A 27,183-nucleotide genomic window follows, 5' to 3' on the forward strand; every position below is an offset into this window, starting at 1 on the left:
CTGGGCAGGATCCCTTCCCTTCAATTGTCCAACAGTTTGCCCAGCTCCCTGTGGTTTTGAGTGGCTCTCCTTTCGGATGCCTCCCTCAGTTCAGGATTAATTATTTGTTAATTGGATTTTGTCAGCATTTATAAGCTGCTGACCTCCGTAGGGGAGGGGCCTGCTGGCCAGCACAGCCGAGCAGGAAAGAATCTCTACAACAGAGTCTGTGATTTTAAGTTACCCCTCATATATAGCAAACCGCCAGTTCGCTGGGCGTCTCCAGCTGTCTGTCCACAGGGAAGGTCCAGACGGCCTTTTCCCTCACCTGGTGGCTTGGGAGAGGTGGGCTACACGTCCGTCCTGTCCGCCATCATGCTCCGCCTCTGGCCAGAAGTCTATTTTAAACTGATAACTTCAAAGCATACAAAGACTTCCCCCCTAACACACATGCTTTGTTATTGATGTCACAATTGCTTTTTATAGTGTACATCCATTAGTAAATTTTTATGATTATAGTTATCCTTAATACTTTTGTCCTTTTTAACTTTTACACTAAAGTGATGTATCCATCACCATTACAGTACTACATTATTCTGCATTTGTCTGTATCTTTACCTTTACCAATGAGATTTGTACTTTTATATGTTTTTGTGTTGCTGTTCAGTGTTCTTTCATTTCAACTTGAATACATACAGGAGTTACTATGTCAATTTCAGACAAATTAAACTTCAGACCAAGGAAATTATCAGAAATAAAGAGGAGTATTATTATATAATGATAAAGGGGTCAACTCTCCAAGAAGATGTAACAACCCTAAACATGTGGATGGCAAACAAGAACATGAACAAATGCTCAGTATTACTTGTCATTAGAGAAATGCAAGTGAAACAACGAGATACCACTATACCTATTAGGATGGAAAAAAAAAATCCTGAAAATACCAAATTCATGTGGGAATGTAAAGTAACAGGAACTCTCATTCATTGCTGCTCAGAATGAAAAATGATACAACCACTTTGGAGACAATTTGGCAATTACGAGGTTAAACAGATTTACTAAACACACTCCTATGTATTCACTCAAGTGAACTGAAACTATGAAATCTATTGGAAACTTGTGTTCACAAAAAAACTTTACACAAATTTTATGGCAGCTGTGTTCCTAATTGCCCCAAACTGGAAGTAACCAAAATATCCTTCCACAGATTAATGGATTAGCTAACATTGATTTGTACAATGGAATACTATTTACCAATAGAAAAGAATGAGCTTTGATTCATACAATTGTGGATGAATCATAAATACTTCTTTTCCTAAGTGCAAGAAATCATACACAAAAGATACGTATTATACGTATATTGGAAAAGCCAAAAGTATTAGGGATAGAAGTGTCCAAGGTTGGGAGGGCAGGCGGATGACTGACTACAAAGGTGACACATAGCGTAATGTTAGGATGATGAAGCTGTACGACATATTACTGGACTGATAAATGCGTAACTCTGTACATGTGTCTAAACCCATATAACCATGTATCACCAAAAGCGAACCTTATCATACAGAAAATTTTAAAAATTGACCAACATGTTAAAAGAACTCCAGGATAAAATTCAGAACATGAAAAAAAAAAAATAATAACCTCACTGAAGATGATGAGGCAGGAGAGGAAAAAGCTGAACGAAGTATGATAACTTTGGAAAATAGTGTTTTGATGGAAATACCTAAGGTTAGAAACAAATTGTACCTAAACACTGTACTCCAACTGGTAAATTTTTTTGAGATATGAGTTAACAATTCTGAGTCTGTTTTACATGTATGCCAGGGTTATATATAAGAGGATGGTGGATGGTGACAGCTAGCTTTCTCATAAAGAGGATAATTTCAGATAAGAGTAGAAATAGCACATCTGGAGGGACCTCACCTAATGTGCATGATGCAATGGTACATTTCAAAACTATTAAGAAATGAGTATAATTGTGAAAAAAAAAAAGAGTAGAAACGGCTACAGTGAACACTGTGAAACTGGATCAGAGTTGGAGACATCACTATTAATTCATAGTTAGCTGAATACAAATGTATGTAGTAGATGAATATAGAAAAAAATATAGAAATGTGTGTATATGTGAATTAGTGTGTGTATACACATATATATCCTAGCTGTGTCTGAAGAAAGAGAAATGAATCTTATACTTCTTAGTGATCCTAAGAAAGCAGCAGGCAGCTGCGGAAGAACTCTTCCTCTAAAGATAAGAACAAACTTTACACTGAGTGAAAAAACCTTGAAAAAAACTAGGTAACAAATAACAGCATCCTGGTTTCTTGAGAAATATAATCATTAACTCCTTGTACCCTTTGTTGTGACTGTAATTTCCCTGGAACTCAGCACTTCACACCTTGAGGCACCTGAGTTCTTCCCAGCAATGAAAGGTTCCTTCCTCCATATTGTTGGTGTGTCTGTTTTAATTTGCTGTTTTCCTGCAACATGTCCACTAAGAGTCTGGGAGAAATTATACCCAGTAGCACACTCAGTGCCCAGATCTTGGTTTCAAAATACCTTTCTGCGATGAAAGGAATATGAAAAGAATAGGGCTTTTGGAGGAAGGTTGGGGAAAGGAAAATACAACATGAGCCTGGAGCATTCTTTTGTGCCAGAAAGCAAGGAAGGGCTCAAGAACATAGGATGGAAATAAATTAAAAGAACAAAAGAGCTAATCTGAAGGAGTTCCTAATGGCCAAAGCTTGAACAATTTGAGCAACAAAATAATACAGCATTCACTGAATATGTACAACCCAACGGATAAAATAAGTTTCCATGATCCCATTTTGATATAAATGATTAAAAGATGGGACAGAAGGGATCCACAAAACATTGCAAATGATTTACCCCCCACCTCCAGGGTGGAGTTTAATCCTCCTCCCTCCCTCCCTAGTCCCTTGAGTGTGAGTTAGGTTAAGTGAGTGGCACAGCTATAGAAAGGGAAAACTGGCAACTTTACAATGGGGAAACATGACAAACATTACACTACACTGACCTACTGGTAAAGACAAATATCGCCTATGAAAAGCTTCACCTGGAACTGGGGTGCTCCCAGCCACTCATGTCCACACACCCTGAGCCCCCAGGATGGAGCCATCTGCCGGGTACTTCTGGTCTTCCCTTCTAGGGATCCCAGAGATCTCCAGAGTCATTGGTTCTCTGGGACCTACTCCTGCCTGTCTTTCTGGAGCAGGCCAAAGATACAGACTTATCTGCCCTCCTCATCTTTCCTCCTGCCACCCCAACCACTGCTGGGAAGACCTGGCTGGAGGTTCACCAGACTAAGCCTGCAGCACCTGCAGCCTGGCTGTCGCAGGGCAGCCCACAGCACCTACAGGAAACCCCCAACTGCAAAAAGAGTGGAGGGCAGGCAGCTCTAGTCTGGTTCTTAAGCCTCTGGATACAAAGGACCGCAATCCTCCAAGATGGCCAGAAAAAGTATAGGACAGCGATCACCAAAAGGTCTAGGGGGAACCCCAGGAACAAAAGTTTCTGCATTGAAATAATCTAGTGACTCAAATTACATTTTAATAGAACAATGGCTCAGAGAAATCCCTAAAGAAAATTTGAAAACACAGGTTCTTCTCAATCCTGTTTGTAGATCAAGAAGCATCAAGAGTTTGTGGGAGGTTTTTGTTCGATGGTCTGTTTTTCTTAAATAAATATGAACACACTTGATGAGAACAAATACATCAAGACTGAAAACCCCAGGCAAAGAACCATGAAGAATAAGATGGGAAGAGGAAAAGTTTTTCTCAGCTGAAGATGCAAGTTCTTTTCAATAAATAGCATGAAGGCGGCCACAAAGTTTTGAAAAAAGGAAAAGGTTTGGAATTGTTGCTACCAAGGATGAAAAAGTAAGTCAAGGGACAAAAAAGTTTACCAGCTCAAAGAGCCTGCTTGAAGCAAGAAAGAATTTGTAGCAGAATCAACCAACCTTCCAACAGACCAGAAAGAACAGGAAAAAAGGTACTGAGGAATTTCTAAAGGATTAGAAATCAGTAAGGCAGGTACTGGAACAAGTCCTGATGTACCAAGTCTATTCCTTTCCTAGGTCTGCCATAAGTGCCACAAACTGGGCAGCTTAAAACAATTGAAATTTCCTGTTCTGGAGGCTAGGAATCAGACATCAAGGTATTGACAGGCCCACACTTCCTACAGAGCTTTTAGGCGAGGATTCTTCCTGGCCTGAGCTACCTTCTAGTGATCCAGCCATTCCTTGGCTTGGGACAACATAGCTTCAGTCTCTGCCTCAGTCTCTGCCTCCATCTCCCAGAGCTACCTTCCCTCTGTATTTTCACCTAGCCTTTTCCCATGTGTGTTCATGGACATGTGTATAAATTTCCGTCTTCTGAAAGGACAGCAGACACTGTATTAGGGTCCACCTAAATGACCATGTCTTAATTATAGCTGCAAAGATCCTATTTCTAAATAAGGTCACATTCACAGGTAGGACTTTGACTTTTGAATGTTGAGAAAGTTGAGAAGTCAGTAGAAATTGTTGAATGAGTGGGCTGCTCAGATTGAAAAGGAAGACAGGCCAGGATGGGCTGAGACATAGGAAGGGGAAGAGGGGTTAAGGAAGGTGCTGGGAGTTTGTAACAATCCTCTTAAAAAGTGATCCTCTAAATCACTGCCAGAAAGACTTTATTGAAAATATGGAGAAAATATATTAAAATGTTAGTAGTGGTGGCATAGATAACTTTTAATTTTCTTTATACTTTTTGTATGTTCCAAATCACCTACAATATGTACACATGACTTTTATAGCCAGAAGAGAAACAATCATTATTTTAAAAATACCCAATAATTGTCACGATCTTCTATGTACATACAATCCAGAGCAGAAAAGGTAAAGTGAGGAAAACATATACAGAATAAAAACATGTAACAAAAAAATAACCTGAAACAAAGATGATGCCAAACATCTTCAAAGATGAACCCAATTCATTAAGTGCTTACACATACAGGTAGAGTAGAATACAGCACGGGCTTTCATCTCAGACAAATCTGTATTTTAATCCCAACGTTCCTATTTGCCAGCTAAGCAATCCTGAGCTAGTTATAAAGAGTTCACTTTCTCATTTGTACAAAGAAGATTTCAATTTCCACCTCACTAATCTGCATAATATGAAAAGGCCAGAACAATGTAGATATTTTAATTCATGTTTCTCAACATGGTCATTATGACACTAACAACCCTCTATCAACAACCTATGAACTTGACAAATGCACAGCACAGTGAATAGTTGAGGACAAAGATCCGACTATTCAGGTCCAGAAGCAAAGGACAAGTAGCATGGGCAGACTGAGGGGAGATTTCTTCGAGGTTCTAAGCGAGAAAAGTGGAAGACATCAGTACTTACTGAAAAGAGGCACTGTATGACTGGACAGAAAGAGATTCTATACCTTTGCCAAAAATGTAGAAAAAGTGAGGTAAGCCAGGGCACGTTCATGATATATGCCATTAGTGCCAGTTAGGCTACCTTAGAACCAAATGCAATGGAAATTGCCTTATAAAATAAGGGAGCCATTATCTCATGATACCAAGAAGCTTGAGATCAAAGAAATTCAACACTTAATCATGGCAACACTGAGCTTCTTGGCCAGACACAGTCGCTCGCACCTGTAATCTAGTACTCTGGGAGGCCAAGGCGGATGAATTGGTTGAGCTCAAGAGTTTGAGACCAGCCTGAACAAGAGCAAAATCCCATCTCTACTAAAAAAAAAAAAAAGAGAGAGAGAAAGAGAGAGAAAGAAAAAAGAAAAAAGAAAACCTAGCCGGGCATTGTGGTAGGCACCTATAGTCCCAGCTACTTTGAAGACTGAGGCAGGAGGATCACTTGAGCCCAGGAATTTGAGGTTGCTGTGAGCTTCAGGCTGCAACACCATGGCACTCAACCCAGAGCAGCAGAGTGAGACTCTGTCTCAACAACAACAACAAAAAAAGCAAAACAAAACTCTATTTCTTCCACCTTTTCATTCTTCCTGTGTTCTCAGTTCCAAATACCTGCTAATTTAGAAGTGGGAAGGGGGTGTATCTTCTAAAATACGTTTTTAAAAGCTATAAAAATAATCCTCAGAATGACCTGGGAAAATTTCCTGTCCCATCCTCACTGGCCTGAATTACCTCCCTCCCATGGATCTACCTCTTCTAAAGTACATACAGGGTGAATACCAAAGGGTTCAATGAATGAGACGCAGAAGCGGACTACTCAAGATACAGGCATATTAAACCAAAGGAGGCCAGGGGATATGTGTCACTGAACTAGGGTACAGGGAAGGATTTCTAGGCAGAGGAAGAACAGCCTCATTTCCCAGAAGTCACTGCTGGGAGAACTAAAGATGCTGATGGACTCAACCAAAAGAATGGCCGGAGCCGGGAGACAAAAGAACAAGAAAAAGTGTGCAGGAGCAGTCCATCCTCCGCATTGTAGAAGGAGACACTGCCAGCCTCATAGTCTAGGTAAACGCCCACCCGGTGAAGAACTGGTTCTTGCCTGGGAAGAGTTAAAGGAAGTCTTGGCAGGGGCCGATACCCAGCTGAACTCCAATAAATAGCCCAGATTCCCACATGGGGAGACATATTTGAACTATCAGTAATCCCCATGATGTCCTCCTGACACACTCCCACAGCAATCTCCAGGCTACCTCTATTTTCAACTTCCCAGTAATGCTTCCCTGAGGTGAAAACATTTTTTCCCAGAACACAGGGTAAGTGCTGAAATCTCTCTACAATGTCTGTGGTCTTCAGAGGATTCTTCCATCCAGCCAAGTAGTTCCATGTCGTAGAAAGTACTGGCCATGAACTGGCTGATGCTGCATTTTTCACGTATCTCCCTTCCTGGGAGAAAACAAGTTTCGAATGAGCTGTGATTTCAGCTACACTTACAGCCACTGCAGAGAAAATGAGAGCTGAGGTAAGTAAGACAGCAGCTTATCACCAACCCTCCTCCAGAAATCCCATCTTTTCCAGTGTCAGTTTCCTCCTGCTCCTCCTAAGAAGCACTGTTAGGAATAACTCCTCACTGCTCCCAACTGATTCTCAGCTGGGCCCAGCAGGCCCTAGAGTGGCCTTTGCCAAACAGAAATCCTCATTTCTCTTCTGCTCTAAAAGGCTAAAGCCCCAGAAAATGGGGAGCTCATTACTTTATGGCTCAAGTTTTCACAATCATCACAAAATCTGGAGACAGATTAACAAATTCTGACATGTCAAACCAGGACTAAAACCAAGGCTGTTGACTGGCTAGTTCTTTGTATAGGTACACATCGATGTCACATAAAGGAGGGATTAACAAGGTCTCTCCACATGAGTTCTAGTGGTTTAACTGGGCATTTCCATAAGCCCCTCAACAGATAACTCAAAACTGAATTTATTATCCCATCCATCTTTTACCCTCTTGGGATTAACTCTCTCACATGTAGACATCTTGTCTCCCATGTTCTCTAAGGTGTCAGGATGTTACCTTCCCCTGAACACTCATGCTTTGAAATCTTAATTTATTTTTAACTCTTCTTTCCCTCTGACCCTCAAAGGCTACTCTGTCACCAAGTCCTATCACTTCTGCTTCTCAAATTCATCACTGTTTTTTCCTCCACTCCACTCCTATCACTACTCCGCTTATTCCATCTCTGACCCTAAATATCTTCCTCCCTAGGCCCTCTGCCTCCAAATTCCCTTCCCTCCTAGACTCCCACATTTGCCTAGTTTAAGACTGTTTTTGTTTTTTCAAATCAGAAATCATGTTATATTTTGGAAAATGCTTTTTCTGTATTAACAATTATATGGTTTTTCTTTCTTAGTTTAGTAATGTGGTAAATTATTAATATATAAATTTTCAAAAGTTAAACCAACTTCACTTTCTGGGATAAATCCCACTTCATTATGATTATTGTGTATTACCACTTAATACATTGTTGGATTCAATTTGCTAAAATTTTCATAGAGTATCTGTATATATGTTCATAAGAGACACTGATCTACAGTTCTTTTCTCTTTATAATGCCTTTGTCTGATTTTGGTATCATGACAATACCAGCCTTATGGAAAGAACTGAAAACTATCTTCTATTTTCCCTTTATTTATTTTTGTTTAGTATAAGGGTACATACAATTAGGTTACATTATTTGTATTTGTAAGAGTTCACATAGAATTGATATTTATGTCTTAAGTATTTAGTGAATTCACCAGTGAAGCCGTTTGGGAAGGTTATTTAACTACCATGCCTATTATTCTTCACAAGTCAGTTTTGGTAATTTGTATCTTTTAAAAACTTTGCCCATTTCATCAATGTTATCTAGCTTATTAGCATAAAGTTGTTCATAATAGTCTATTATCCTTTTAATATCAATAGAATCTCTAATGATGTCACCTCTCATTCCTAATATTAGCAATGTGTATCTTTTTCTATCATTCTGGTTAAATATACATCACCTTTATTGATAGTCTCAAAGCATCAGCTTTTGCTTTCATTGGTTTCTTTTAGTTTTTATTCTATTGCAATGATTTCTGCTGTGATTTTTATTATTTCCATTTTTCTGCTTACTTTGGGCTTCACTTGCTCTTCTTTTTCTGGTATCTTAAGGTGGAAATTGAGGTCATTATTTTGAGAAACTTCGTCTTTTAATACACATATAGGTGGTTCATGCTATAAATTTCCCCTTAAATACTGCTTTAGATACATCCCAGAAACTCTTAATATACTGTGTTTTACTTTTCATTGTGTTCTAAGTGGTTTCTAATTTCCCTTTTGACTTCTTAAAAGCATGAGTTAATGAGTAGTATGTTATTTAGTTTCCTAACACTTGAGAATTTTTCCAAGGATATTTTTGCTACAGACTTCTAACAATTCCATTATGGTCAGACAATATTCTTTTACTACTTGAATCCTTTAAATTTATTGAAATTTGTTTCATAGCCACCTTGGTCTACCTTAGAAAATGTTCCACATACACTTTAAAAAAATGTGCATTCTGCAATTTTTGGATGGAGTGTTCTACCCACTGTCAGGTCAAGTTAATTAATAATATTATTCAAACCTATATGCTGATGTACTGCCTATTTCTTATAAAAATTATTAGAGGAAGGTCATGAAAACACCAACTGTAATCACAGATTCGACTATTTGTCTTTGCAGTTCTGTTCATTTTGTCTTAACATATTTTAAAGCTCTGACATTAAGTGCATAAATGTTTAGAATACATCCTCCGAAGAACTGATCCCTTTATTGTTAGGAAAAGACAACTTTGATAATATTCTTTGCTCTGAAATCTACTGTGATACTAATATAATCACTCCAGATTTCTTCTGACTAGTATTAACATGTCTTTTTCCATTGTTTTCCTTTCAATATATATGACTCCATATATTTAATGTGTTTTTGCAGTGTATAGTTGGGTCTTGCTTTTCTTCTCCAATCTAAACTCTGCCTTTTGATTCTGGTATTCAGACTATTTATATTTAATGTGATCATAAGTATGATTAAGTTTGTGCCTATTATCTTGCTATTTTTTTCTATTTGTCCTATTCTCTTTTCCTCTTTTTCTGCCTTCTTTAAGATTGTTTATGATTCCACTTCCTTTCCTGTACTGATTTATTGGCTATAAGTTATTTATTTTAGTGGTTAGATTAAGGTTATCGGTCTACCTTTTAGTAATACCATACCATTTCACGTATGGTATAAGAACCATGTAACAGTACATGTCTATTTCTCCCCTCTCAGTCTTCACACTATTGTCATGCATCTTATAAACATGTTATAAACTCCACAATACATTATTTTTTGTCTGATTAATAAATTACCAAATTAGGGGTCTCCAAAAAACAGAACAGGGTTTATATGTATGTATATTTATATGTATATGAGATTTATTACAAGGAATTGGTTCATAATATGATTACTGGCAAGTCTAAATGTGCTATGTAGCAGGCTCAAGACCCAGAGAGAGCCAATGTTCCAGTTCAAAGGCCATGAGGAAAAGCAAATGAAGGCCGAAAAAATGTGCTATAGAATTACCTCTTGCTCAGAAAAAAAGGTCAGCCTTTCATTCTATTCAGGCCCTCAAGTGACTGGATGAGGCCCACCCACATTATCTTACACAAATCAACTGATTTAAATGTTACTCTCATCCAAAAACACCCTGGTAGAAACCTAAAATAATTTTTGACTAAATAACTGAGCACTTGATGGCCTAGTCAAGTTGACACACATAATTACCATCACAATAAGTTTTTAAAGAGATTCAAAATCCAAAAAAATAAAATAAAGAGATTCAAAAAGATATATTTAATCATGACACTACCATTTCTGATACTTTTTTTATTCCTTTTGAGTAGACAGATTTCCTTCTGGCATAATTTTTCTTCTACCTGAACAACTTTAACATTTCTTGAATTAGTCTATTGTGACTAAACTCTGTGTTTTAAACCACAATGGAGGCCAGGCAAAGTGGTTCATGCCTGTAATCCTAGCACTCTGTCAGGCGCAGGTGGGGGAATTGCTTGAGCTCAGAAGTTCATGAACAACCTGAGCAAGAGTGAGACCCCCGTCTCTACTAAAAATAGAAAAAATTATCCGGGCATGGTAGCACACACCTATAGTCCCAGCTCCTCAGGAGACTGAGGCAGGAGGATTGCTTGAGCCCAGGAGCTTGTGGGCTTGTGGGCACTGAGCTTTAATGACACCACTGCACTTTAGCAAGATTCCATCTCAAAAAAAAAGCCACAATGGAGATCCTCCTCTCCATTTTCTCCACAACTTGGTTCATGCCACTGCCTCTGCTTGGAAGAGTACATCCCAATTTCCCACTTAGCAATCCCTCAAATCCCAGAATGGCTGCCTCTGTTGTGAAAACTTCCCCACCTCAACCCCAATGGAGTCCTTTCTCTGTACTTTTATAACATTTTATTCCTACCACTGATAAAAACATTGGCTCCTATAAAATTACAGTGATATGCCTCTTTCTCTCCATTTTGCCTATGATTCTTAGAAAGATGAGAACAGGTCTCTCTTCTTATAACACACAATGTATATTAAATAAATGTTTCCTGAATGAAGCATTCCATTTATTATTAACATTTTTCCTAACATTTCTATCAGCTCCATGCTCTGTTTCCTCTTTCCTTTCTTGACTTCTCTCTTTATTCTTATTTGAAAGATTACTAAAGAGCTGCAAGTTCTAGAACTTCTGCTCACCTTGGTATCGTTTTAGCATTTCCTTCACCATTGGTATCTGGCACAGTGTCTTCACCTTTAGAACTTCAGGGGAATAGTTCACATCCTGGATCTCACTCCTAAGAAAATACAGCTCTTCTTAGAAACAAGTAGGGCAGCCAAGACCTCCAATTCCCAACCAAAAAGTTCCAAGCCCAAAGTTCATCACTTTGTTCCCATTCCTCCTCACAAAAGTTACCAGCATAATATCTTCTCCATAGACTCCTCAGTGGGTACCCAATTGTTCTATGGAGCCCAGGCCTTATTTGTCCTCTGCTCAACCTGTATCTTTACCATTCCACTCAGGTCCCCATAAGAGAGTAGGAGCTCATACCTGGTCAGTAGATCTTTTGGATTCTGTGAACAAAAGAAAGAAAGAAGTAAGTTACAGACCTCCCTTTTGAGATTTGGTACACAACTCTGTAAGCAGGTGTTTTCTGTCAATTGCTTTTGCTAATGTCACATGCCAAAGTCAATAGATCAATATTAACTAAGTGCTTTTTTTCAAGTGACTCCTCTGTACTATTTAACAACATTGGTCAATGTCTTTCTTAAACCCTACTCTTTCTCCTCTGGCACAATGACATTAACTCTCTCCTGGCATTTTGTCCACCTCACCACCTATTCCCTTTCTATCACAGAGCCATGTTCTTTGCTTGCCCTCTAATGGCATCCCACCAGCTCTAGCTCTGATCTTCTGATTTTCTCTTCCCTTTTGTTTTATAAGATTACTTTTAAATTCTACTCCCTAAGGATACTTTTATAATGCCTGAGTCCAAAGAGTTTTATATAGAGGTGAGTTTATTAAACTTTGGGAAACTGAAAAATACCTATCATAAATTACGACAGAAAACAGAAAAAGAGAAAATTGCCCCAACTTATTTAAAGAGACTAATACAACCTTGTTTCTTCAGCCATTAAAGAAAATATAAGAAAAAAACATAGACCCATTTCACTTAAAAACATAGATGCAAAAATTCTAAGTAATATATTGGCTAATCAATGCTAATGGCGTATTTTAAAAATACAGTTCCTCCAAAAAACCTATATCCCAGTCAAATCTTGAGAAAAACAGACAAATTCCAAGAGAGGGGCATCCTTCAAAATACTTGAGCAGCACTCCTCAAAACTGTCAAGATCTCCAAACACAAGAAAAATCTGAGAAACTATCACAGCCAAGAGGAGCCTACAGAGCCATGACAACTAAGTTCAATGTGGCATCCTCTAGATGAGATTTTGGAAAAGAAAAAAAACATTAGTTAAAAAGTAAGGAAATGTGAATAAACTATAACAAAGTTTAGTTAATGTGTCATTGGTGAATACTCATAAGATGTTAGGAATAGAAGAAATTGAGTGAGGGGGCATATGGGAACTCTCTGAACCATCTTCCCAACTTTGTTGTAAATTTAAATTGTTCTTTTAAAAAAAATGGTTAATTGTCATATGAAAAGTGTTCAGTCTCACTGGTTATCAGGAAAATGCCATCTACCTTTTTTTTTTTTTTAAGAGAAAAGGCATACAAATTTTATTAACATGTACACTAGGAGAATCACAGAGTGATTACTCTGCCATCTATCATTCAGGAGAATGGAAGAGGTGCTGATTAAGGACATGAAATAACATTATGCACCTTTCAGTATAGATAAAATTAAAGAAAGGACAATTCCAAGTATTGATGAGGATATAAAGAACTGAACTCTACCACATTGGTAGTAATAGTGTAAACTAGTATAACCATTTTTGAAAATGGTTTAGAATCATCTAGTAAAGCTGAATACACATACATGCCCTATGACCAGAATTGTTCCCAGAGGTATATAACTGATATATGTGTGTATAAATGTGCACCAAAAAAGATGTTCATGTATATTCTAACTGCTTTTTATAACACTAAAAACTAGAAATAACTCAAATTTCCCTCAATAGTAAAATGACTGATACATTTTTGATTTATTAATATAATGGAATATAGTAATATTCAGCAGCGTTTCTCAACTTCGGCACTACTAACATTTTGGGCTGGTTAAGTCTTTGCTGGGACCTGGGGGAAGGTATGTCCTGGGCATCCTATATAGACTAGATGCCAAAAGTAATCACTCCAAGTTGTGACAACCAAAAATGTCCCCGCATTACCCTCTGAGGGAGCAAAATCACTCTGTTTTAAAACTACTTATGTGTAGTGATGAAAATAAGAAGCTTCTTAGAACTCATGTTCTATTTCTTGACTTGGGCAGTGGTTACATGAGTGAATCACTTCATTATAATTTATCAAGCTTACAATTTTTACTTTTTTGTTTTGGATGTTATACCTAAAATTTTTTTTAATGTTTATTATGACAATAAAGAATAATTTGAAAAAAATAATAATACTTGTCAAAATCTATGGAACACAGAGGAATATTTAAAGGCAAAAGTATTAAATAAATATATTTACCAGCAAACAAAAGGGTAAATACAAATGAGCTAAACATTATAGCTCAAGAAGTTGAGGAAAGAGCTACAGAGCAAACCCAAGAACCAAAAACCAGAAGAGCAAATACTAATGAATTCGCTTCAGTATTATCTGTAGTAGTGATGAGGTTGAGGCAGCCTGGGTAGTCCTTACTGGAAGATAAAACTGGTAATATGTGGGGGATGCACACATGGATTAAATGTATATACCAGCAATAAGAATGAATCTTAAAAACATAGTACCTATGGCAAAAAGAATGAAACAAGAACTCTAAATACTACATAAATAAAAATACATAAACCTAAGTAATACTACATATTTTGCAAGAGCACATTTCAAATGAAAAGAAAACTGAAAATTAAGCTTAAGCACAATAGAATGTTTTCTATGTTCAATGTTTCTAAGAATAGAAGTAGGTTATGGGACAGCCAGGCATGGTGGCTCATACCTATAATCCTAGCACTTTGGGAGACCAAGATGGGTAGAGCTCGAGAATGCCTGAGCTCAGGAGTTCAAGACCAGCCCAAGCAAGAGTGAGACCCCGAGTCTAAAAATGTTAGACATTGTGGGAAGTACCTGTAGTCCCAGCTATTTGGGAGGCTGAGGGAAGAGAATCGCTTGAGCCCAAGAGTTTGAGGTTGCTGTGAGCTATGAAGCCACGGCACGCTAACAACGGCAGCAAAGTAAGACTATGTCTCAGAAAAAAAAAAAAAGAAGACATAGTAGTAGGTTATACAGTAAAAATGAAGGAATAAAGGGAAAAAATGAATGGATAGGTAGATAGATTAGTAAAATAAGTTCTCTCAGGCTGAGAGTCTAGGATCCAGTCCCATCTTTTTTAGTCATTTTCCTAACTTTGCATTTATATTTGCTGATATAATTTTTTGTAAGTATTCTGCTGGTTCCTATGTATCTTAGAGGTTTCAGATTCTGATTAGATGTTAAGATTTTAAAAATAGTGTTTAAACATATTATTTCAGAGATTCTGTTATGACACATGTATACAATTTGGATATATATACTTGGAACTTTACTGTTTAAGCATGTTGTAAAAGTTTTAGACAATTCTTGGATATCATTTCACTTAGAATACCATATAACACCTGGTTAGCCATTTCTTATTGGTAGTAACTGGTAGGTGGGTCCAGGTTTCTCTCTCCTTAAGGAGAGAATATCATCTCTTTCTCATGATAAAAAAAAATAGTCATAGTAGGCTGGAGATATTCTTGAGAACATCTTTCAAAGACGTTCATCTTCAATCATGTGATATCGAGGAAACATAAGTTTTGAGGGATGTGAGATCCAAGGTGAATTATTTCGGGGGGGCGGGGGGGAGCAGTCACAAATGTAGGAGCCTATCCAAAAACTGAAAGAAGTTACAAGGATCCAAATTTAAATGCTGAGTTAGAATTATCATCTTTATAGGTCGTTGGATATAAGAAATTATTTAAATGAATGTATCAATCAAAATTTGGGGATAAAAACAAAGTTATATCAAGCTATGACTACAGTGATTAAAAATCAGTAAGAACAGAAAATTAATGAAACAAGGAGTTGGTTTTTTGAAAAAATAAATAAAATAGATAAACCATTGGCCAGACTAACGAGGAATAGAAAAGTAAAATCTCTAGTAACCTCAATCAGAAATGATAAAGGGGAAATAACAACTGATCCCACAGAGATACAAGAGATCATCTCTGAATACTACCAGAAACTCTATGCCCAGAAATTTGACAATGGGAAAGAAATGGATCAATATTTGGAATCACACCCTCTCCCTAGACTCAGCCAGGAAGAAATAGAGCTTCTGAACAGACCAATTTCAAGCGCTGAGATCAAAGAAACAATAAAAAAATCTTCCAACCAAAAAATGCCCTGGTCCAGATGGCTTCACTCCAGAATTCTATCAAACTTTCAAGGAAGAGCTTATTCCTGTACTGCAGAAATTATTCCAAAAAATTGAGGAAGAAGGAATCTTCCCCAACACATTCTATGAAGCAAACATCACCCTGATACCAAAACCAGGAAAAGACCCAAACAAAAAGGAGAATTTCAGACCAATCTCACTCATGAACATAGACGCAAAAATTCTCAACAAAATCCTAGCCAATAGATTACAGCTTATCATCAAAAAAGTCATTCATCATGATCAAGTAGGCTTCATCCCAGGGATGCAAGGCTGGTTTAACATACACAAGTCCATAAACGTTATCCACCATATTAACAGAGGCAAAAATAAAGATCACATGATCCTCTCAATAGATGCAGAAAAAGCATTTGATAAAATCCAGTATCCTTTTTTAATTAGAACACTGAAGAGTATAGGCATAGGTGGCACATTTCTAAAACTGATTGAAGCTATCTATGACAAACCCACAGCCAATATTTTACTGAATGGAGTAAAACTGAAAGCTTTTCCTCTTAGAACTGGAACCAGACAAGGTTGTCCTCTGTCACCTTTACTATTCAACGTAGTGCTGGAAGTTCTAGCCAATACAATTAGGCAAGACAAGGAAATCAAGGGAATCTAAATGGGAGCAGAGGAGGTCAAACTCTCCCTCTTTGCTGATGACATGATCTTATACTTAGAGAACCCCAAAGACTCAACCACAAGACTCCTAGAAGTCATCAAAAAATACAGTAATGTTTCAGGATATAAAATCAATGTCCACAAGTCAGTAGCCTTTGTGTACACCAATAACAGTCAAGATGAGAAGCTAATTAAGGACACAACTCCCTTCACCATAGTTTCAAAGAAAATGAAATACCTAGGAATATACCTAACGAAGGAGGTGAAGGACCTCTATAAAGAAAACTATGAAATCCTCAGAAAAGAAATAGCAGAGGATATTAACAAATGGAAGAACATACCATGCTCATGGATGGGAAGAATCAACATTGTTAAAATGTCTGTACTTCCCAAAGCAATCTACCTATTCAATGCCATTCCTATCAAAATACCAACATCGTACTTTCAAGATTTGGAAAAAATGATTCTGCGTTTTGTATGGAACCGGAAAAAACCCCGTATAGCTAAGGCAGTTCTCTGTAACAAAAATAAAGCTGGGGGCATCAGCATACCAGATTTTAGTCTGCATTACAAAGCCATAGTGCTCAAGACAGCATGGTACTGGCACAAAAACAGAGACATAGACACTTGGAATCGAATTGAAAACCAAGAAATGAAACTAACATTTTACAACCAACTAATCTTTGATAAACCAAACAAGAACTTACCTTGGGGGAAAGACTCCCTATTCAATAAATGGTGTTGGGAGAACTGGATGTCTCCATGTAAAAGACTGAAACTGGACCCACACCTTTCCCCACTCACAAAAATTGATTCAAGATGGATAAAGGACTTAAACTTAAGGCATGAAACAATAAAAATCCTCCAAGAAAGCATAGGAAAAACACTGGAAGATATTGGCCTGGGGAAAGACTTCATGAAGAAGACTGCCATGGCAATTGCAACAACAACAAAAATAAACAAATGGGACTTCATTAAACTGAAAAGCTTCTGTACAGCTAAGGAGACAATAACCAAAGCAAAGAGACAACCTACACAATGGGAAAGGATATTTGCATATTTTCAATCAGACAAAAGCTTGATAACTAGGATCTATAGAGAACTCAAATTAATCCACATGAAAAAAGCCAACAATCCCTTATACCAATGGGCAAGAGACATGAATAGAACTTTCTCTAAAGACGACAGACGAATGGCTAACAAACACATGAAAAAATGTTCATCATCTCTATATATTAGAGAAATGCAAATCAAAACAACCCTGAGATATCATCTAACCCCAGTGAGAATGGCCCACATCACAAAATCTCAAAACTGCAGATGCTGGCGTGGATGTGGAGAGAAGGGAACACTTTTACACTGCTGGTGGGACTGCAAACTAGTACAACCTTTCTGGAAGGAAGTATGGAGAAACCTCAAAGCACTCAAGCTAGACCTCCCATTTGATCCTGCAATCCCATTACTGGGCATCTACCCAGAAGGAAAGAAATCCTTTTATCATAAGGACACTTGTACTAGACTGTTTATTGCAGCTCAATTTACAATCGCCAAAATGTGGAAACAGCCTAAATGCCCACCAACCCAGGAATGGATTAACAAGCTGTGGTATATGTATACCATGGAATACTATTCAGCCATTAAAAAAAATGGAGACTTTACATCCTTCGTATTAACCTGGATGGACGTGGAAGACATTATTCTTAGTAAAGCATCACAAGAATGGAGAAGCATGAATCCTATGTACTCGATTTTGATATGAGGACAATTAATGACAATTATGGTTATGGGGGGGGGACAGAAAGAGGGAAGGAGGGAGGTGGGTGGGGCCTTGGTGTGTGCCACACCTTCTGGGGGCAAGACATGATTGCAAGAGGGACTTTACCTAACAAATGCAATCAGTGTAACCTGGCTTATTGTACCCTCAATGAATCCCCAACAATAAAAAAAAAAAAAAAATCAGCAAGAAAAGTAAATTTCTCTTAACTACTGATATAATTACATTATTTGTGGTTTTATGCTTGCTTTATTATTTAATAAAGAATTATACATGTATACATAAGATGAATCTAAAAGTGTTAGATGTGCTTCAGATCCTAGATAAATTATTAGACTATGGGAATCTAAGTATCTCATAGTACCTGAGCTCAGCATACCTAAATTTCACATTAATTTCCTTTGAATGGTGAACCTTTAACTCTTTAATGGTATAACAACAGCAGTAATACAACTACCAACAAAGAGAAAATATGTCTTCTTTAAACTCACTCATCAGGAAGGGCATTTGGCTCTAAAGAAGGAGTTCAGTCAATGACATTAACTAATAACCTCATAAGGATGGAGATTATCCTTTCCTCTGCCTGTCTTACCTGGAGCAATTCCAGGGTGGAGGCCTGGCTCTTCTCCCCAACTTCTAACATGAGATTCTTCAAAGAAGCGATTGTTTCATTGAGCCTTAACATGTTATCCCTCAATTTACTCTTTGTCTCTTCTTCTTCTTCACTCAGTCTCTGAAGAAAGAGTTGCTCTTCTTCAGCCAGGAATTGGTGCAGCTTTGAAAACTCTGTACTGATTCTTGCTCGCTGATTCTTTATATGCGCCTATGGTCATATGACATTTGTTCATTACTTGTTTGCCTGGCCCATGCTCCTAAATTCCTCACACGTGACTCTCCAGCAACCTGTGATCCTTTCCATCCTAATCAACTCCTCTAGAAAAACTCCTCTGTACCCCAATACAAATTTTCATTACTTCTTCATCTACACTTACACGATATCCTTGTACTAGTCATTATAGCATTCATTCGTTCCTCCTAACATTTGAGTCTCTACTACTGACAGCAATACTTTGTATACTTTTTAAACTAAAACATACTTCCACATTTACCATTTAAATTAGTCCTCAGAACACCTGTTTAGTTTTGTTAAATCTTTAGAATTGAGTGTGCATGCCTAATACCTCCCAAGAAGATGTGCCTCCCTAAAAGCAAAGTCCATTCTTCTGTTTCTTTCTACAATGCCATGGACCCAAACCAACTCCAACCTAGAGAATATATTAGGAAAAAGTAGTAAGGAGAGGGGTATGGGGCACTACTTCAAAGTAGAGATAGGGGTATGAAATGTGTGGAATTCATACTTCCCAAAGCCATAAATCAGTAAGGACAAATACTTCCTCTTCCATCATCGTATCTGCAAAGGACCTGACATTTGATGATACCCTGAAACCTCTTTCCCACAAAATTCCATAAGCAGCCCCAGAGAAAAAGGGCCTCAAGAACAAGAAATTCCCAATGGCTCCTGCTTTTACCTTCCACTTTGTAGCATTCTTCATTTCCGTCTCCTGTAACTGCATGGCTTTCTTCATCTTGGCTGTGAGACTACATTGAGACATAAGAAGTTTCTCCTGCCACCAGAAATACACATAGGTAAGAAATCACCTAAGCGTTTAGAAAAAGCTAACTTTCATCTAATCCAAAATGGGAATGAGATTAAGAAAATATTGAAGACAATCACAGGCCTATGGAAGAACTATTCTGCTCTATAATCATCACAAGACTATATTGAGTTTTTCTAGTAAGTTGACAAAAACTAAAAATTATTAGAGCAGTGGTCCTCAACCTTCCTAATGCCTCAATGTATTTTCATTGTTAAAAAGGGGTTGAGACCCATAGGTTGAGAACCACTGTGTTAGAGAATTAAAAAATCTATCACTGGCAAGGAAGAAGGTTTCTGACACCATGATAGTAGAAAAGGTCAGGTGCCAATTTTTGAATGACAACCGGCAGGATTTAACAAAATGTAAAATATGCATACTCCTACTTTTAATGATCTATCCAATGAAACATTAGCAAAAGTAATCAATATTTAAAGAAATGTTCATTACAGCATTATTCATCATCTACCAATGGGGAAATATTAAATAAATTATACATATTGATAAATCTGTATCTACTTCAGGTAGCTCTCTATAGATTGACATGAAATACATGTTATGTTTAAAATAAGCTATAAAACAATATGTATTGTATAATTCTGTTTCGAATAAATGTGTGTCTGTGCACGTGTGTTTATGTATGTGTGTGTATGTGTGTGTGAATAGAAGAGAAATCTGGAAGGATATGCACCTAAGTATTAACACTGGTTATTTATGGGGAATAAGAATAGCTTGAAAGTTATGGGAGGGGACTAGAAATTTTATAAATATGTTTTGTTTCAATTTATATAAGAGGCACATACCATTTCTGTGATTTAAAAACACAAACAAGTTATTAAAAAATAAAGCAAAACAATCAACATTAACAAAGTAGACTGTTGAGGAGCAGCACCCAATAGAAGAATGTCAGACAGACAGAGAAGTAGACACACAAGAGGGAAACTAATAGGAACTGATGACCAATCGCCGTAGGAAGGAGTCCAGACTTAGCCCCCAGATTCTGGTATGAGTAACTAGATGGATTATAGATTATTTATCTAGTTAGAAAATATAGGAAGATGAGCAACATATAAATAGAAAGAAAATCAATCTGATTTTAAGTTTGAGACACCTGTAGGACATCAAAGGGGATGTGTCCGGGGTTAAGAGTCAAGAAAGATCTGTGCTACATAAGCCGATAGTTTAAAGCATAGATGGCAGTTGAAGCCATGAGTATAAGTAAAATTACCCAGTAAGATTCTAGAGTAAGAAGATAATAAAGGCTAGAACTGGAAACAACTACATGTAAGGGGTATGCTGAGAATGAAAATCCTGCAAAGGAAGAGAAATTTAAATTAAAAAACAGGTGAATGTCAAATGTTGAAGGATGGCCTAAAGCAAGTCTGAATATATGTCAAACTAAAAACCTAAAAGGAAAAAATAAAGAAATGAATACAACTAAGAAATAAGCTATACAAATTTTTTTTAAACTCCTCCCTAGGAGAATAATAAAAATAGGTATAAATTTCATTCTAATCATTTACAAATGACAATGGCTAAAATAAAGTTAAATAATTTAAAAGACTGACAACAGCAAAGTTGGCAAGGATGCAGAGCAACCAGAACCAAAGTTGGCAAGAATGTTGGTGGGTGTGTGAAATGGCACAACCATTTTAGAATATCCAGCATAAAACTAAACTTACATTAATCCTATGGCACAGCAATTATACTCCTAGACTCAGGAAAAATGAAAATGTGTCCACAAATAGGCCTATATGGGCTCAGTGAGTAGGGTGCTGGCCCCATATACCAAGGGTGGCAGGTCAAACCCGGCCCCAGCCAAACTGCAACAACAAAAAAATAGCTGGGTGTTGTGGCGGGTACCTGTAATCTCAGCTACTCAGGAGGCTGAGGCAAGAGAATCACCTAAGCCTAAGAGCTGGAGGTTGCTGTGAGCTGTAATGCCACGGCACTCTACCGAGGGCAACAAAGAGAGAATCTGTCTCAAAAAAAAAAAAAAAGAATATTCACAGCAGTTTTATTCATAGTAGCCAGAAGCTGGAAACAGCCTAAGTATCTGTGAATAGTAAGACAGACAAACTGTGGAATGTTCATATAGGGGAATACGTGTACTATTCAGCAATAAAAAGCACCAAACTACCAACACACACAAAACAGATGAATCTCAGAATCAGCATGCTAACCAAAAGAATCCTACAAAAAGTACAGACTATATAATTCCATTTACATGAAGTTCTGGAACAATCAAAACTAATCTGTACTGGAAAAAAAAGCCAGAACAATGGTTTGCATTGATTGAAGGACAAGAACAAAAAGTAACTGGGAAAGGGCATGAATAAAATCTTTGGGGTGATGGTAAGGTTCTTTATCTTAAGAAGGGCTTAGTTTATCCAGGTACGGGCACTTATCAAAAGCTTAGCAAATGTACACTTGAGATTTGTGTATTTCATTGTATTAAATTTTACCTCAAAAAATTCCATAAACAAATGTTAAATCTGATTAATAACACGCATTCCAAAGTATTTTGTTTGCATCTGAATTTTAAAAGCTTCAAAAGGAAATAAGAATTGATGGATACAGACAGGGATAAAGACAGACGGACAGTTATGTGATAAACAAGTAGAATAAAAGGATAATGGTAAGAATCTAGTGGATTTACCCGTGTTATAAAATTCTTCTAACTTTAATGTATGCTTCAAAATTTCATGGTAAAATGAAATAGGAAAAAATAAAATTAGGTTATAAAAGGAATTTATACAGTTCTGTTAAATGGCATAATAGCATCTGTGCTATTTTCTTTTTACCATGTTTCCTCTCATTATGTAATTTACTTACTATTCTTTTTTCAATAAATGTCCCAATATTTATTATTCTTAATGGTTAACTAAAATAGACATATAACCCTGTGACTCAGTAAGCTATCTCATGTAATTTTACTGTTATTCAATTTTTAATAACTACCACTTTGTAATCATATGAAATTTGATGTATGTGAGGCTTGCAATAAAATACTTAACTCCTTTAAATATGACCAAGGTTTTCTGAAATTTTTCACTTTTGTATGATAATGAAAAAAAATCAAAGGTTTCAATTTTTAAAAAAGCTTTTTAACAATTTCAATATACACGAATTATCGCATATGAGTCTATCATTCAAGACTCTGCCTAAGTCTTTTTAAATCCTGGCACAGTTGGGATCTAAACTGGGACTTGAGTCAATTTGGCAACACTTTGGGGAAAATTAGAGAACACCTTCCTGCAAAAACAGAAAAACTGCTACGTGGTGGCAGGAAGGCAACAGCAAGCATTTCAAAGCTGAGTTAGAGTAACAGAAGTTTAAAAAAATCACTTTCTCTTCATTTAATGTGCAGAAAATTGTATGTATACAAAATATTAAAGTATTAAAAATAATAATAATAATAATACACCTATAGAATGAAGATATTCAGTAATTGGGGTCATGTAGTTCAAACAACACTAAGTTTCATACAGAAGATCTAAGTTTCAGTATAGAGTTAGACCTTCAAACTAACTGTGCCTCACCCATTTCCTGAGTTGCAGTTTCCTTGGCTAGAAAATGGAGATAACTACTAAATGTCTCTTAAACACTATACTGGCTCTTCAATTCTGTGAATTTCAGTCATTGTAACCTCTGCAATCAATTCAGGAAGGTAGGTCTACCTCTGAAATAAACCTCAAATCTGCCTACTTGCCATCCCCACTGTCACTACCTAGTTTAAGCACAATCATCTCTTGTTTAGACTCCTAAGTAACCTCCTGATTAGTCTGGCTTCTTGGAGTCTTTTTTTTTTTTTTTTGAGACAGAACCTCAAGCTGTCACCCTGGGTAGAGTGCCATAGCACCACAGCTCACAGCAACTTCCAACTCCTGGGCTTAAGCGATTCTCCTGCCTCCACCTCCCAAGTAGCTGGGACTACAGGCACCTGCCACAATGCCAGGCTATTTTTTGGCTGCAGCTGTCACTGTTGTCTGGCGGGCGGGCTGGATTTGAACCCACCAGCTCAGGTGTATGTGGCTGGCGCCTTAGCCGCTTGAGCCACAGGTGCCAAGCCACTTCTTGGAGTCTTACCCTTGTCTCGTCCAATATCCACAGAGCAGCCACAGTAATCCTTCTAAAAATCAATCAGATCTTGTAACTCCCCTCCTAAAGATTCTTCACTGGCATCCCTCCTCACCAAGAAAATTTAATCGTCTTATTATGGCCTGATATAACCCAGCACTGGCCTACATCTCATGCTACTTTTCCCCTTAATCAGGATGCTCCAGGTGCACAGGCCTAATTTCAGTTCCTTAAATATAAGCAGCTCTCCCCAGCCTTAGGGTTTTTGTATCTGCTAGTCACTTCCTGACAGATGTTCCAAAATGAGCACAGAATTTTCTCTCCTAAGCCTGAAGAGAAATCTGGACTACAATCCAAGATTCCTCTTACTCACAGAATTTTCTCTCCTACTCTTCTGAAGCAGAAATCTGGACTACAATCCAGGGTTCCTCTTACCCATCAAGTCTAATTAGTCACTAACCCATTTAACTCAAGCTGATGATCAATCCATATCACCTCTTTTCTTTGACCCCTACCCTGCATTAATTCAAGCCCTTATTACCTCTAGCTTAAAATAACACAACAGTAGCCTAATTGGTCTTCTGCACTCATCCATATGGATACCAAAGTAATGTTTCTATAAGAAACCCAAGAAAAAGATCCTATCTTTCCCTGCCTTAAAACCTTTTAATGACTCCTCACTGCCTGAAAGAGAAAGCATTCAATCTTTTTAGTTCATAAACAAGATACTTTGTAACAAAGCATTTCCTCTTTCTTTCTTTCTTTCTCTTTTTTTTGAGATAGTCTTACTTTGTCACCCTCTATAGGGTGGTCATGGCTCACAGCAACCTCAAACTCTTGGACTCAAAATGCTCTTGCTCAGGCTGGTCTCCATCTCCTGAGCTCAGGCAATCCACCCACCTCCGCCTCCCAGAGGGCTAGGATTACAGGTGTGAGCCACCACATCCAGCCTTTGCTTCCTCCCTCTTCAGCCTTAACTCCCATCGGTCTCCCCTGCTCCACACTCTAGCAGTACTGAGCCAGCTCTCATCTTCTCACACAGCACATGCTATTCAATACCACATTTTGAATACACTGTTCCTTTAGCCTAAAATACCTCCTCCCACCTGTACTCACCCTTCAAGAGATAACACCTCTGTGAAACCTTCCCTCTCTTGTCACTGACCACTGTGACCTAAAACCTTCCATATACTTCGTAAATACCTCAACAACTCTCACATATGCTAAAATTAATAGTCTATAGGCTTGTGCCCCTCATAAGACAATGCCCATATCTTTCTTATCCATTTATGTCCAGATTTCCAGAAAAATGTTTCCACGTGGTCAGCATCAATAAAGGTGACTGAATGAAAGAACGAATGTACACTTTCTAGTCTGGATTTACATCTGTTCACCTGGTAAAATTGTACAGCATATTACAGTTTACAAAACATTTTTAATCTGTCATTAAATTCATGTATTTGTGTACTTACTGAATTACCAATTCTGTTGCAGACCACTGGAGTTACACCATCAGTAATGGAAGGGAGTGGGGCTACTCTGGAAAGGATGATCAAAAGAAGGTCTTCAAGCTAAAAGCTAAAAGAATCTGAAGGATGGAAGATGTGGGTAAAGAGAACAGACTTGAAACAAAAGCAGGAAAGCCAGTGTGGCTGAAGCAGAGTAAGGTAAACTGACTTATTCAACTGAAGCTTCTTAACCCCTGAAATAGGTAGGACAGATAATCCCCAAATTCAAATGTTAAGTGATTTTTCTCAGATGTTAAAGGAAGCTAGTAACAAAATCCAACCTCATCATTCCAAGCCAGGCTTTTGCCAAGTCACGTCTATGACTTCCATAGGTATAGACCTGCACTGTCCAATACAAAATCCATCAGCCACACAAGCACTTGAATTGTAAATAGTCCAAACTAATATGTGCTATAAATGTAAAATGCATATCAATTTCAAGGATCCGTTATTTTAAAAACTAAGTAAAAATATCTTATTGATAATTTTCATATCAATTAACACTAAATGATATTTTGGATAACTGAATTAAATAAAATATATTATTAAAATTAACATTTGTTACGTGTACTAATAGAAAAATTTCAAATTACATATGTGGTTCACATCACGTTCCTATTGGACAGCACTGGTACACACCTCTCATATGTTTTTGTCTTAACTAGGAGTTCCCCTGGGACTACCCTGAAAATTGTGCAGAATGAATGTGGAGACATGCACCACCCCTCCCCTAAGCTCAGAAACAACCCCAGCTCTCAGATTCGTGTGTCCATTAACTTCTCTGAATTTCAGAGCGGGAGATTTCATGCTTCCAGTGGGAATGACAGCCACTTCATGGACCTTTTATGAGAAGTAAGTTAAGCGTTCTCAGGCAGCATCAACAGCCTAGTACAGTAACCGCGAAGGCAAGCTCACCCGGTAGCTCACAGAGGCCTCGTCGACGGGCGCCATCTCATGGGCCTGATGCTCCTGGGACTCCCTGCACACCAAGCACACGGGCCGCTGATCGTCCTCGCAGAAGAGCCGCAGTGGTTCCTGGTGGCGGCTGCACAGGCCTGGGGGCACGGGGCGCTGGCTACGGCGCCGCGTCCTCTCGGTCAACCTGGCCAGCGCCCAGTTGGGCCGCAGCGCGGCGGGCGCCGACGGCTGCCTACACTCGGGGCAAGAGAAAGAGCAGCTGCTTGGAGCCCAGCTGCGGCGCAGGCAGCCGCGGCAAAAGTTGTGGCCACATTCGATGGACACCGGGTCCTCAAAATAGTCCAGGCAGATGGAGCAAGTCAGTTCCTCCCGGAGGTCCTCGGCTTCCATGCCGCTTATCTGCTCCAGAGCCAGGGTCCGAACTGAAGTGCCAGAGGGGCCCACAGGCTGTGGCAGACGAGAAGAAGCCAGGGACCCTCGGACCCGCAGCCGACGCCCCCCCGCCCGAGGGGAGTGCGTAACCTCTTTTCCGGTTTCCGGGCCCAGTGTCGACGCGTCCGGATACCCCGCCTCTCCTCCGTGCGTAGGTTGCCGGGTATGAGTTCCGGCGGGACGCGACGACCAGCGGCACCTCCAAACCACCATAGAGATGCGGAATCCCCTCCCCGCCCCTCGGAGGGATCCTAGAGAGGACTTGCGGGGGAGTAGACATCGGAGTGCGGCTGTTGTGCTATCCCGGGTAGAACCTAACGGAAATAAGGCGTCACGGATCTTGGCCTGTCGGAGTCTCAGGAATGAGGTTTTGTGTTCTCCTGAGGGCTGCAGCCTAGGGGCCTGGAGTGCCATAATGCCAGGAGGACTTGAAGGATTTGTGCCGCTGGGCTGGAGTTTGACTAGGGAGGCACTAGGCCTGCTCTTGTGGAAGTCTTCGTTGTGTTTTGTTTGTTCAGCTTCATTCTCCAGGAGAAGAAATCCGTTCTCATCCCCCAACCTCAAGGTTGACATCCTAAGAAAGGCAAGATTTCCTACTGCCCCCAC

At 38.5% G+C, this 27,183-nt stretch overlaps 1 protein-coding gene across 3 annotated transcripts; it reads right to left on the bottom strand.

Moving 5' to 3' along the window:
- Nucleotides 1-355: 355 nt before the first annotated feature.
- Nucleotides 356-26,718, bottom strand: TRIM4 (tripartite motif containing 4). Of its 3 annotated transcripts, XM_053556564.1 has the most exons (7): nucleotides 26,143-26,718; nucleotides 24,261-24,335; nucleotides 19,514-19,609; nucleotides 18,577-18,807; nucleotides 11,563-11,585; nucleotides 11,211-11,308; nucleotides 357-6,912 (listed from the first exon to the last, which is right to left on the bottom strand). In XM_053556564.1, exons 1-7 carry the CDS (start codon nucleotides 26,533-26,535, stop codon nucleotides 6,326-6,328), a joined length of 1,503 nt encoding a protein of 500 aa, XP_053412539.1. In that variant the 5' UTR covers nucleotides 26,536-26,718; the 3' UTR covers nucleotides 357-6,325. The 3 variants fall into 3 exon arrangements, with proteins under 3 accessions (XP_053412537.1, XP_053412539.1, XP_053412536.1); XM_053556561.1 differs by lacking the exon at nucleotides 24,261-24,335 and having other exon boundaries at nucleotides 358-6,912; nucleotides 26,143-26,713; XM_053556562.1 differs by lacking the exons at nucleotides 18,577-18,807; nucleotides 24,261-24,335 and having other exon boundaries at nucleotides 356-6,912; nucleotides 26,143-26,716.
- Between the last annotated feature and the right edge of the window lie 465 nt (nucleotides 26,719-27,183).

Source organism: Nycticebus coucang, chromosome 12 (genome assembly GCF_027406575.1).
Source record: "Nycticebus coucang isolate mNycCou1 chromosome 12, mNycCou1.pri, whole genome shotgun sequence".
Taxonomy (NCBI): Eukaryota; Metazoa; Chordata; class Mammalia; order Primates; family Lorisidae; genus Nycticebus; species Nycticebus coucang.

Coding starts and splice junctions, on each gene's coding strand:
- TRIM4 (XM_053556564.1), bottom strand. CDS start 26,535: ATGGAAGCCGAGGACCTCCGGGAGGAACTGACTTGCTCCATCTGCCTG. Junction 24,336..26,142: donor AGGCCTCTGTGAGCTACCGG/GTGAGCTTGCCT, acceptor GGTTTCTTATAG/AAACATTACTTTGGTATCCA. Junction 11,309..11,562: donor CCAAAAGATCTACTGACCAG/GTATGAGCTCCT, acceptor GTATTTTCTTAG/GAGTGAGATCCAGGATGTGA.